Source organism: Gavialis gangeticus, unplaced genomic scaffold (genome assembly GCF_001723915.1).
Source record: "Gavialis gangeticus isolate Ggan-Ray unplaced genomic scaffold, GavGan_comp1, whole genome shotgun sequence".
In the NCBI taxonomy this organism is placed as follows: Eukaryota; Metazoa; Chordata; order Crocodylia; family Gavialidae; genus Gavialis; species Gavialis gangeticus.
Window position 1 is genome coordinate 83,891,055 of NW_017729022.1, and position 13,692 is coordinate 83,904,746.

The 13,692-nt window shown below is 44.9% G+C and overlaps 1 protein-coding gene across 1 annotated transcript in view; it reads left to right on the plus strand.

The window, feature by feature from the left end:
- Positions 1 to 13,692, plus strand: part of WNK1 (WNK lysine deficient protein kinase 1) — a 205,901-nt gene that overhangs the window by 181,993 nt on the left and 10,216 nt on the right. Inside the window, exons 24-29 of the mRNA XM_019515831.1 lie at positions 1,315 to 1,401; positions 2,276 to 2,345; positions 7,198 to 7,271; positions 8,167 to 8,816; positions 10,473 to 10,675; positions 11,436 to 11,630. Coding sequence (XP_019371376.1) covers positions 1,315 to 1,401; positions 2,276 to 2,345; positions 7,198 to 7,271; positions 8,167 to 8,816; positions 10,473 to 10,675; positions 11,436 to 11,630 — 1,279 coding nt within the window. The remainder of the gene's footprint in view (positions 1 to 1,314; positions 1,402 to 2,275; positions 2,346 to 7,197; positions 7,272 to 8,166; positions 8,817 to 10,472; positions 10,676 to 11,435; positions 11,631 to 13,692) is intronic.

The following is a 13,692-nucleotide window of genomic DNA, read 5'->3' on the forward strand; positions in this document are numbered from 1 at the left end:
TTTTTTTTTTTTATGTGAGATTAATATAATACTGACAAAGCTGATGAAGATGCCCTTTGAGCCACTGAGTACCTATGCACTCTGATTTCTTATGAAGGTCATTTTTCTCTTGTAGCAGTGACCTTGGCTCAGAGCATCAGTTTCAGGACTTAATGATCTAGTTTATATGAGAGTGGAAAAAAATAGTGGTGCTGTAACTTGCAGGTGATACCTTTTTAAGAGATTCCATGAAGGTGGAAGTCTCACAGCATCAGTTTTTCCCCCCGCAGCCTTTGTGCCCATCCTGGAAATTCTAGGAAGGGGAATCTCTTGCTAATGTTTTTGTCTTGCATTTACAAATGAGCTGAGCCCTCTTCTTGCCCTTGGAATCTTTATTTTGGCACGTCCTCCTTAAGTTGAGCAAAGTTTAGAAGGCTCCACCTTGAGTTGTTTGAAGTCTCAAGACTCCTTGGGGAGGCATTTCCCTCTTTCAAGCAAAATCCTTTTTCATCTACGTGGTTTGCTTTGGCTTAATGTTTATTGCTGTTTTCGTTATAGATGTTCCTCTTTCTTGAAGGATTTATTTTGAGCTGCTTGCACTCCTGACCAGATGGTACCTTTAGAAAGACTGAAATGGATAGATTTGTAACTCTGCTTCTTTGTGGAAACTTTTGAATGAATTCTTCACCTTTTTTTTGCATCAATTTGAAGAGGAACCTACTTCTGAAATGGTTTTACTACTGTTCTAGCACTCTTTTTTTACTTGCTTGTTTCTGTAATTCTGCAGTTGACTCCACTGAAGAGCCTTTGCTGAAGTAGGGATGCTGGTCCAGTCTATAAACTACTGCCAGTACCCCATCAGCCTAAGAAAGCAGCAGGCACAGGCAGCATCAGTTTCTGGTTGCTGCTGCCACTGGTCACAATTGCGTGGTTGTGGCAAAAGCAGTCTTTTCTGTGCTGCCACCCTCGCCCCCACACCGCATTCAGATTCATCTGAACCTTAAATTGGTGCCTGAGGTGGTTGCCCCTGTCACCCCACCCTACTTACACCACTGCACTGTCCTTAAGGACTAAAACTGGAAAGCTCGGGAGGCTGTTTGGACTGAGTCCATTAAGAATCTTCAGAGAAATAGCATTACCAGTGAATTGCTCCTTCCTGTTTCTGGTTTCTGTGTATAGCTTAATATGCCACTTGTATACAGTAAATATATACTACAAAACAGCTAGGAAACAAAGGTAGTGGAGGTATTGTAACTTTACTGTCTGTTTATACTACCTCTACTCAGTGTGGCTGGGACATTGGGCATCTGGTAACTGTTGCTCTTTTTACTTCAGTCCCAGCAGCCACTGGAAGACCTGGATGCTCAGCTAAGAAGAACCCTCAGTCCAGAGACTGTCCCAGTAACGTCTGCTCCTGCCTGTGTAAGTATATTCAGTGTTTGGTGTTTAGTAGTCTTAAAATGATCAAATCTATGCTCTCTTAAATTGTCATTACAGGGTCAGTTTTTCAGGGTGCTTATTGCGGTCACTCTTTGCTTTCAAAATAAAAATATTTTGAAGTTTCAGAAGCTAGTAAATAGCATGCAGGAGAAAATACTGCATGGCTTGTCCACAGTGACTCTTGGAGGCTTTTGAAAAGTGTTCTACTCTATTGGTAAAGACACCCCATTTAAAACAAAAATACTAAACCTGTTCCAGAGGCTTTGAGGATGCAGCAATGCAGAAGACTTGGAATAAAGATTGACCTATGAGCCTCTGATACTGAGGCAACTGGAACTGATAAGTATATGCAGAATGTGTACCTTAGCTTATATGGAAGAGGAAAGAAACTACTCTTTCTACAAAGGCACTAGGAAATTGTAATACCTAGTCTGAAAGTGTACTGTGGCTGGACAGGGTGCAGGGACAGGAAAGCTAAGTTGTTTTGTTTTTTTTATACACCCTGCATACTTAAAATTGAGTAGGAAAACTTAAGAGATCCTAATCAGTGCTGTATAGATGATAGGGGGTGGAGGGGGTGAAATTCAATTTGGTGCTGTGATCTGCTGAGAAGGAGGTTCCATATTCAAGTAAATGGTGTTTCTGTAACAAGTAAAACTTCGCTGTGCACAGAAAGAAGAGTTCTACTGGCCACCAGATAGAATTGGTTGTGCAAGAGATTCACTGAGATCACCTGTTACTTTTGCCTGCAGTTGTCCTGAAGGAATTGAGAAAAACATTGATCCTTACCACAATCTGCCTAAAGCATCTTGCAATATCCAAAGGACAGCTAAAAGATTTTTTCTTGTGTTCATAGCCTGTACCAGCAGTTACCGCTCCAGTAACCGTTGTAGCAGCGTCTGCACCTACACAGCCCCTAAAAGATGGTAAGAATCCTTTTGTTCTGGTGCTTCCCACCTTATTTCTTTGGAGGAAAGTGAATGGAGTTGCTGGACATGTTTAAATGTCAAAACCTAACATTGCAGGGTTCCTTCCTCTCTTCCCCCAGGAAAGGTACTGGTTTTGATACAGTAGGTGGCCATTTTGTAGTATGGCAGGCGGAGGCAAGGGATTTACTAATGAGTTTAGCTCATACAGGTTTTAAAACTGTTAATGTTAAATTTTTATATTTGTTTATTTGAATCTTCATACATTGCTCACTAAAGTATAATTTCAGAACTTGGAGTGATTGTTTTAATCTTCTGTGCATGCTAATTACTTGACAAGAGTGAAGATTACATTCCTTGTCATGATCTTTGTGTACTGCAAAAAGAGGCGCGCTCTCCTTTTTCAGCAGAACCAGGTTATTTCTCCTCTTTTTTTTCCTAAACAGAGAGTGTAAGCCTGATTAAAACAATACTTGGAGAAAAGATTTGCTTCCTGACTTTATTCAGAGCAGATGTTGGATTTTCAAATCCTGAATCTATCCGTCTGCTATTTGTACAAACCTGTAACGGTTCTAGGAAGTTTCAGGTATGTCCATTAGGGCTGTGCGAAACACCATCATTTTGCTTCAACATCTGTTTTGCTGTTACTAAGGGACAGTGTTTCATTTCATCATTTTAAAGCACTGTCCCGTTTTGTTTCATCAAAACTGTTTCGCTGTTTTGACTTCAACATTTCACCCATAAGGTATAATGGAGAATCATGAAAATGCATAAAAAGTTGTCATTGGTTGCCTGATCCAGATGCAAATTGCAGGGATGGTAACCCCTTATGAGGGCAGGAAGCCTGCCAGGTTTCAAGGAGATTAGATATAGGGGTTTCTCAGAAACTGCACCCCAAAGTTTTTTTGACGCAAAATTTGCCAGCAGCAGCAGCCTTTTGTCATCTGACATGCCGATCCAGGGGCTCGCACCCCCAGGAGGGCTGCGGGGCTGTGCTGGACTCATGGGGGTGCAGGGCCCCCGGGTCTGCACCAGATGACATGAGGTTGCCACTTGGGACCAGTGCTGGGTGCAGCCCGTGTCCAGCACTGAACTTCGTGGAGCTCCGTCCGGCAGGAGGAGACAGAGCGCAGCCCCGGCTCTGCCCACCTCCTGCCTCCAGGCTGCGCTCTGAGCAGTTCCGCAGCCCTATGGTCCTCAGCCCAGTGCTGGGAGGTGGCCACAGCCGGGGCTGTACTCTGCCTCCCACCACTGGGCTGAGCTCCATGGGGCTAGCAGAGCCAATTGGAGTGCAGCCTGGCGGCAGGAGGTGGGGGGAGCCAAGGCTGCGTTTGCCACCGGGCTGAGCTATGTGGGGCTGTGGAGCCGCTCAGAGCGCAACCCTGGCTCTCCCCTGCCTCCCACCACCTGGCTGTTTTGAAACTCAAAGCGTTTTGAGCACCTTCATTTCATTTCAAAGCTGTTTCAATGCTTTTTGTTTCATTTTGATTTTGCTGTTTTGAGCTGGAAATGCATCAAAACAGCTTCAAAACTAAACACTTGACAATTTCGCACAGCCTTAATGTCCATGTCTCTACAAAAACAGTTGATACACCTGGCTAGCTAACTCTATAAGGTATGGACTTACGGGAGTGTTGAAGTATCTGTTGCAGGTTCTCTTGTCTAGTTTTAAAGAACCTCAGTTACTCTTTCCACAAGTGAGAGTCGTTATACCGTTAGCTTTATTAATAATGAAATAATTCTCTAGTAGTGCTCAATGACTTTGCACCATCTATGTTGAACTTTAAATTTTAGGTCAGTTGAAATCTTTAATACAATGAATTTACAACTTTACCATATTCTTGGGCAACTTTTAGTTGTATGGCTGGAATGTAGTCCTGGCTGTATGCTTCCTTCAGCCATGGCTGCCTTTAATGGGATTTTTAGCTGTAAAGACGGATGTAAAGCTATGTTGTTGCTTCATGCTTCAAATAACCTTTGACGGTAATTACACTGATCTAACAGAACACAGTGTGGTGGGAGGGGATTGCAAGTTGCCAGCCCTGAAATCAGAAAATGAGACTACTATACTGAACAAAAACAGTAGTCCTGAAATTGTTTAGTTTAACCTTTGAATCTTTTTGCATTAATAAACTGGCTCCAGCTTTCATGCTGCTTAACACCTGGGTATCTAACACTTTGGTAGTGGAGATTAAATATAAAACTATAAATATATATATCTATAAATACATAAGTATAAATCATATGGAGGGAGAGGGAGAGAGATTTGTAGATTTATGTGTATGTATAGATTTTATCTATCTATTGGTTGGTGGTGTGTGTGTGTGTGTGTGTGTGTGCGCACACACACACATATATAAAAAATTATTCTACTCATGTTTGCCCCGGATGCATATTTCCAGGTTTAAAGATTCCATTTCGCTGGCAGGGTCACTGAGGCAGTGATGCACCTTAGAGTGAGAGAAGTTGGCCAAATGAGACGGCATAGGTGTAAATTCTGCTTAGCTGAATACTAAAACTGTTTATTATTCTGCGTAGCAGAGCACTAGTTCAGCTGAGCAGAATTTACACTTATGCCATCTCATTTGGCCAACTTCTCTCACTCTAGGGTGCATCACTGCTTCGGTGACCCTGCCAGCGAAATGGAATCTTTAAACCTGGAAATATGCATCTGAGGAAAACATAATGAGTAGGATAAGCATACTGAAAAAAGTGTGGTCTCAAGCTCTGCATAACAAAGATCATTGCAAGATCAGGTGAGGTGCACTGGTCTATTGATCTGTTTCATATTGGCACAGATGAAAGGAAAATTGACATTATTGGCAGTTGGCTTTTTTTGGCTGAAGTGGCCAATAATGTTGATGATAAATCCTGTGTTCATCACGGGTGCAGCCACAGTATGCATACAGCCAGGGGTGCAGCCCAGCTTGGAGAGCAGCATCCAGCTGGTAAATCTGGGGCGGGGGGGGACAGATTGATACCCCCATGGTGAAGGAGGGAGTGGGGTTGGGGTAGGGACAGGTGCTGCCTGGGTGGGGTGGGGCACAGGATGGAGCTGCAAGCAACTTGCCTTGGTGATGTGGGGAGGTGGGCAGCTCCTGCCACTGCACGCACCCCTGGGGGAGGCATGAGCATGTGCCCCCCAGATCTTTGCAGGGGGTGAGGGTGAACTGCCACTGCAGGCTGGGGCCAGGGCGGTGTCAGGCTTTTCCTGGTGGTGGGGGGTTGGGTTGGGGCTGTGCTTGGGGCAGGCAGTGGTGCTGCAAGGGGGGCTATGGGGTGGGCTACAGCGACCCCAAAATTTGTCGTAGCCTCCTCCCATTCCTTCCCAGTGCTGCTACCTAGCCCTAGCCCAGGACCCCTGCTGGGAAGAGCCCAGCACCAGCCCCAGCCTGTGCAGAGGCAGCCCATCCTCACCCCACGCACAAATCCAAGGGGCGCATGCCCCCCATGCCTCCCCTGGGGGTATGTGCAGCAGTGGGAGCTGCCCCTCAGATGGAGCCACTTACGGCTCCATTCCACACCCTGCCCTGCCCCAGCTGTGCAGCCCCAGGCCCTGCCCCAGCTCCATTCCCTCCCTCACTGGGGGCCCCCTTTATGCCTCTTCCCTCCATCTCCCCGCTTCTTCCCCACAAACTTACCAGCTGGACGTTGCTCTCCAAGCTGCTGGGCTACACTTCGGCAATTAAGTAATTAAATATGACTTAGCCTGTGATCTAATGAGTAGTTGGAGGAAGATTTAATTTCAGTGGAGTGATTTTCTTTTTTTTTCCAGCACAGTTGACTAGTGAGCATCTGAAAATGTATCAAGAATAAATGCAACAATTGGTGGGGAAAAAATACAGACATTGAGCATGCTGCACTTTTCAGTTTTTAGTTGCAATACTGCTAAAAACTCCCACTTTATGCCTCTGCTTCAGTCAAATAGGAGATTTAAAACAGTAATTCTCACTGCTTTGAGTGGTGTTGCAACCTCCTTAAAAGGGTGCCATGGCCCAGTCTCCTGGCAGCCCTCCCCACAGCCCTTCTCACCAGCTTCACAAGAATGGGAGGAACAGGGGAAGGAGTTGAATTACAAAAAGCACAGCTTTTGTTCTTAGCAGCCCCTGTGTCAACTGCTGCTGTGCTTCAAGCTGTGCAGTCTGCTGTGGGTGGTAGGTGGATGCAAGGTCATACTTTCTCAGCCCAGCTCGTTCTCCTGCTCCTTCCATGCTCCCATGGAGTTGGTGGGAGGGACTTCAGTTAATGGTGCTCCAGTTATTGACATTCAAGTCCCTAGAGGAGCAGTCACAGCTGAAGAGGCCATGGTAGAGATGGTGGCAGGGCAGGTTTCTACCCCTGCCTCCTTTACATGACACGAGCAGCTACTGTTGCCCCCGTCTGCCTCCTGCAGGGACAGCTGCCTCATTCAGAGGTCTAATGACCCACCCTAACCTTGCCTAATCTGCCCTGCACCATACCAGGGTCTCAGGAGTGTGCTGCCCACCCTCCCACGCCATGAAATTCTTTTAAGGGTGCCACAGGGTATGAGGAGGTGAGTGCTGTAAGGGATTAGACCTTAAATGGGATGGCACTGAGTTCCAAAAAGTCATGGAGGGTGCCTCAAGTTTAACACAGTTGGGAGCCACTGGATTCAAGAAAGGATGCCCTCCAGTAGCGAAGGTCTTACCTAAAGCTGATGGAATGCAGAAACGCTTCCTGCGATCTTGCACCGTAGCAAGAACATGAGTACTGGGCTGGGGGCAGTGTCTAGGGTGACTCTATCCTTGACTATGAGGGCTGGGAAGAGAGAAAGGGGATTGCATTTCTTTCTTAACCCACTCCTCCCTTCTACCTGATCGGTCTGTTTCAGCATCACAGAGCGCAGAAAGCAGTGCTGTGACCGCCACTGCAGGGACTGGAGTTCTTAAGATGGGCCGATTTCAGGTAAGAGATGTTACTTTGGAATTGCTTCTGAAATGGGGGAATTGATATAGGACTATCACTCCCTATTAGGGTTGGGCAGTACTAGGCTGAAACCATTTCCTGAAAGGTAGTGCCAGTGTTAGAGCGCAGAATTCACATCAAGCTTAAGGGTAGAGTTCACAAGTGAGGCTATGTGTATAGGTACACACAAGCCATTTGTCATGAACGATGGGACTTTGCCAGGCATTGCTGATCTGTCGTAATTGCCTGCCTGCATGCTCTTGCCTTGAAGCAAATGAAAACAGATGTGGAGTAGCCCTCTTCTGATTTTAATGTCTTTCTCTTTATTTACTATAGAGGCTGCATATGGGCCCTTACTATGGAGCTGCTGATATGCAGTAGTATCACATATTCCCCTATCTTCAGTAACTTGTTGCTATGTCTGTGCCCTGAGATTATACTGTGGTTTATTTACTTGATTACTTATTTTTACATTTTGTGACCCTTTAAGCCTTGACATGCATCTTGTGTGATGACTGTTGGTTGTCAACCTTATCTTAAACATCAGTTACTTAGTGATGTAACACATCAGTGGTCTCCACTCTTTATTATTTTCCATGTTTTATTGTGAAGGAAACCTCCCAATCACTAATTCTTTCAGGAAGAAGGCATAAAGGTGGTCAAAAGCAGAATGATTTAGCTCTGGGAAAAATGTTGTTGTTCTACCTTATATAAAGATAAGCTTGGGGAGATATGGGTCTAGGAAATTGAGAAGGTATCTTGCTTTGCATTTCTGCAGGGAAATGAATCACTTTCTCACTTTGACATGCTTCTGACTGGGGAAGGTGAAATGAGAGCCTGGCATTGTTTAGGAGTTGAGACCTCTTTGCTCACTGAGTGTTCCTGTCACTTTCAGGTGTCTGTGGCAACTGATGACATGCTGAAACCTCAAGAAACTAAGCCTGTGCACTTTGAGACAACCTCTTCTGATTCTTCTTTGTCTGGCAGTAGTCCAGAGAGTACTCTGGTGAAGCAGACTTCCAGTCAGCCCATGGAGACTGTCATTGGCACTTCTGTGGATGTGGTAGATGGTGTTCTTGCTCAGCCAGTTCCTGCCACACAGTTGCCAGCAGAGGCTGGGCAGCCAACTAAAGTTGGGCGCTTTCAGGTGACAACAACAACAGACCAAGTGGGTCGCTTTTCTGTTTCTAAGACCCAAGATTCGGTCAGCTATGGGGAGAGAGAACCTCCTTCTGTGGACTTGGAGCAAGTTTCTTCTCCAGGCCTGACTCCAAAGAAAGGTGTACCAGAGTTGATAGAACCAGAGCAGTCTCCACACGTAAATGGCCCATCATATGAGCTGGAGGCTGCCTTCCTGAGTGGAGCAGCTAAGGACTTGGATGATGGCTCAGGCAGTCCAGACTCTCTGCAACCAGGGGGTTCCAAGATCAGCCTCCCCATCCAAAGCCTTAGCAACTCATTCAACTCTTCCTACATGAGCAGTGACAACGAGTCAGATATTGAAGATGAAGACTTAAAATCAGAGCTGCGGCGGTTACGGGAAAAGTAAGCTTCTTTTTGAATTGGTCATTAAGTTTGTGGGCATGTTTGAAGTATGTGCAACAGCTTCCTAGTCGAGTGACAGAACTGCTTTCAGTTAGGAGGCAACAAAAGACACTTTTCCCCTTAAGCATAAATCCCAGTTAAAACACTTTTTTTTTTCCTGTAGGGTTTTGTTTAAAGTTGTTCTATGGGCTAAAAAAATAACCTCTTAATACAGACCTACAATTCATAGTTTATGCACAAACAAGGAAAAATGGTACCAGGTAAACTGTCTCACATAATACCTTAAATGCAGATTTACAGTTTACTGAAATTTTCTGGGATTATGGAGGCTGTTCTTTTCATTTTTGTAAATGATGCCTAAATCTCTTAAGCTCAGGACCAAGAAAGGAATTGGAAAGGTGGCACTGAGCTTTCTAGTGCCTGGTTCCAAGAATGGAATTCACAAAACAAGTGAGGTGTCTGTACTTTCAGATGGACATAGCTGGACATATGAATTCTTATCCTGACAAGAGATGCTGAAGGGGTGGCGGTGGCTGGAATCTAGTCTCTCAGGCTTAGTATACCTAAATATACTTGATTTTCCTACTTAGGGTAGGAATTCACAATCTGAAATCCAGACCTAGGTTTAGGTCCCTAAGCTTTCCTAGATGATGGTGCAGGTGATCTGCTTTTTACATGATGGTCTAGTGGTTAGAACACTTGCCCCAGGGTGCGGGGTAGATAACTGGGTTTAATTCCCCCTTAGCCTGAGTGTACTCAAACCTACACCTCTTACTTCCTTAGAGTGTTTAAACCACAACCTTTGTCAAGGTTGCATAAAGTGCACTCTTCACCCCTTCTGTTTGAAACTTGGCTACTTTGAATCTTGCAGTATGCAATTGATAGATAAAATGCATATATGGCCTTGGGAGCATGGGTCAGAACCCAGGGGTCCTTTCCTTCCTTTCCCCTGAGAATACTCTCATCACTGGGCTATGGAGTTAAGTTAATTGCTCTCTTCCTTACCCCTGTGGCTTATTTGGTGAGTTCTGTGATTTGCTCACTTTGCCTGGGGCTGCACCTTTAGCTACCTACGTCCCTTTTAGATTTTTCCCTTGGGGACATCTAAAACTTACCCTAAGCAAAGAGGGATGGGGAAGAACACCTTAAGAGATCAAGGAAATGTTGAGCTGCTGATTTACCTTTTGCTCATGGGTGTGAGGATTCATTCAAGAGTGTCTGCAGAGAACTTGCATGTAATCTTACAGGAGAAGTGGTGGCTTTGGATCTTGTTCATATCTAACTAGAAACATCTTGGGTGACATTAAGCCTACTGGGAAATACAGGAGCCTAATCTCTCCTCTCTCTTTTCTGTTACGAGAGTGCTTTTTCCAGCCCTGCAGCATTTATGTAGAAGCACTAGACAATTATAATTCGTTCTTGGCTGTATAATTGCAGTGCTGAAGGGCAAATGTTACATTGGCACTCAAGGCAGTATTAGAGCAAGAACTTCTGACATGAATATCCAATAGCTAATTGTGGCCAAGAATTCCAGTCCTGTTCCTCACCTTTAATGGATTGCCCAGGGGGAGGGAGGGGCATGGAGGGTGGAGCTTAGGAGGGAGAGAAATTGGCAGGTGTAACTGCAAGCACTTACACATGTTCATAATTCCTCAGGCACCTTAAAGAGATCCAGGAGCTGCAGAGTCGCCAGAAGCAGGAGATTGAATTGCTTTACACAAAACTGGGAAAGGTTCCCCCTGCAGTGATTATTCCCCCAGCTGCTCCTCTCTCAGGGCGAAGGAGGAGACCTACTAAAGGAAAAGGTAGCAAATCCAGCCGCAGCAGCTCCCAGGGCAATAGGAGCCCCCAGCTGTCAGGTAAGGCTTCCTACGAGGCTTTGAACTAGTATTACATGTAATGAGTTGTTCATGGCATCTTTTTGATTCGGTCTTAAATCCTTTTCCAATGTGTCATGGGACTCTCTCAGTGCTCAAGCTGATGAAGAGATTGGTTGAGGTGGTGGCTTTATCAGATTTCCCTTTTGAATAGTAGACTCAATTGAGTGATGTTACTCCTTTGGGGTGGGAGGTGGTATACACTTGCAGCCTTTTCCCATATGTAACTTCTCTGGTCACTCTGGTTTTTGGGTTAGAAATTGGGTGTGTTAAATTGTCTTGGAAAATCAATTTTAGAGATGGTTCATTCTGAACAAATTGATTTTTGCATTTAGTGGAGGGTAGTCATAACGTTTCCTGCTGGAACTTCAGTCTAAGTGGTGAAAATGTGGCCTACCTAAATATGTGATACTACAAATATGTTCTGGTTTCTTTCTTAGCAGCTCCATAAGCCTCTTCATCCTTCAGTGAGCATGAGAGCCTAAATATGAGAATCTTGCCAGAGGCCCTTCCCTTCTGGTTTTCCTGCTCGTCTTTTATTTTCCCAGCTCTTCTCCTTTCTGCATACCCTTCCAGTGATACCTACTTCAGTTGCTACAGATATTTCTGTCTGAATCACCCAAGTATACCTAGTTGCAATTGTGATCCTCCTATCTAGTGGAAAGAGTCTGGCTGCACTGAGGAGACCTCAGACTTTTATAATGTACCCTTGTGTCCTGATTTTTATGATTTCTTCTTGTAGGTAACTTGTCAGCTCAGAGTGCCCCTTCAGTCTTGCCCCCACAGCAGACTCTTCATCCTCCTGGTAGTGCTCCAGAGACTGGGCAGAACAATCTGTTACAGCCCCTTAAACCTTCTCCTTCAAGTGAGAACCTCTACTCTGCCTTTACCAGTGATGGTGCCATATCAGTACCAAGCCTTTCTGCGCCAGGCCAAGGTAAGACTTTGGATGAGATTTAATGCCATGTTTTCCAGCAGCCTTATGGTTCAGGAAATTCTCAGGCTGGGGACACCCAAGATAAAATAAAGGTCCTAGATAAGGTCTGTCGTTTGTGCTTAGAAACTAATCAAGGTGCAGATGTGCAACTCTGGGCCACATATTTGCTGCTATTGGATTCCTGTGTTTTCGGGTAGGGAGAGCTGCAGGTGAGGTAACCAAGGGGTGTATCGCGCAACCCTCTGCTCGAAGGCAGTTGCTGAGGGGAGTGTAGACTCAGAGAATGCTGTTGGACATGCTTGTTACAGTGGTGCTGAGGCCCACTGAGAGTGGGTCTTATTGTGCTAGGCCTTGTGTAATACATAGTTAGACTCTCTCAGCCAAAAAGCTTTCAACAGACTAGACAATGTGAGAGAGAGGGTCTAACACAAGCAGAGTGCATGATGTGGGCATCTAGATAGCTTCATGATTTTGGGAGGGAAGGATTTAGTTAGTTTAAAAGATTGGGGGAGGAATGGGGAAGAAGAGGATAAGAGGAGAGGCGTAACTTGAACCAGAGGTGGAGACTGGGGGAGAGGTTAGACCAAACAGTCAGGGAAACTAGATAAAATTTTGCTGCTGGTGCAAAAGTCCCTGCTTTAGTAGCTCCTACCACCTGACCCCCTGAAATACCATGCTGAAAAACAGGCTGCTTTGTGCAGTTAAGTTGATGTTTTTTATAGAACTGTTCTAGTGATGGGCGTATAACTTACGAGCACATGCTGGGAGGAGTAATAGCTCTTATGCTTGTAGCCTCCAAAGTGGGAAATCATATAAGCCATTTTCAAACATTCCCCCTGAAAAGGTAGTTCAGTGCAGTGCTCTCAAGCGGGTGGTGTCTGGTTGGCACAGAATTGCATGAGGTAAAATGTAGGCATTGATGATGAGAAAAAGGATGAACAAGTGGAAGAGGAATTTCTCATAGGAATTGTCCCTTGTTAATCTCTTCAAGAATATTGGGACTACTAATTGTTGTTAAGTTGCACAATGTCACATGTCACCAAGTGCCTTTGACAGGTATGTTGAATTAGACATGGGAGATTTACCAGTTCTTTGCTGTTAAAAATGGTGGTGTAAAGGCTGGAAGGATTGGAGGAAGCCTTTGTATTGTGTTTCTATATCACTCACTGCCTCCTGAGGTTTGTTCTTGTGTGCCATGTTAATGCATTTCACCCCTCCAACCTCAAGTTGCTAACATCTTGTAGTTGTCTGTCCCTCCTCCTCTCCTTTTTCTGTTCTTCCCTTTCTTGTTTTATCACAGGCTGTGCGAAGTTTAACTGTGCATCTGAGAGGGTGACGTTCAAGCCTGGTGGCAGAAGGACCCGATTTCTGAGTACGCCCTGCTTGGCTCTTTGTGTGTAACACCTTTACTCCTTCCTTGTCTCTTCTTTCTTTCTTTTTTTTTCCTGCTGCTTGGGTTTGTCTCCTGCAGCCTGTTCTCATCTGCTTCTCTGTATTCCCTCCCATCCCATGGCTTGGCTCAACTGCTCTTTGTACACCTTAGAAGTTTGGATTCTTGGATTAAGCCCTCCTATTTGTAGCTGCCCTATAACAATCACTTACCTTCCATAAAGTTTGAGGGAGACTTCCCTGTTGTGACTAGTATTCTGTAAGGAATCTGCAGAAAATCAGGATGGATCACAAGGGCATATGGATTCCTGGTGCTTTCATATGACCCAGTTTATGATCTTGCTACAACAAATGCTTGTGGACACACGCATCATTGAGAAAAATCTGGTTCTCTTGAGTGGCAACGAGGGCTGCCTTGACTAGATGACGGCAGCAGCAGGGATGTCCAGGGTGTGCTCCCTTGTATTCAGACAGCTTTTTGTTACTAGTATTTAAATGCAAAATAAAATGACTGCTTCTGCAGTGCATCTCCTCAGTAGGTTGGGTAAAGCTCAGCATCTCATAAACAATGCTGAGCTTTTGGTGTAACCCCAGAACAATGAGCACTGCCCTCTTCAAGTTCATGGAGTTAGCTGGTTGCTTAAAAAAAAAAAAAAAAAAAAAAAAAAAAAAA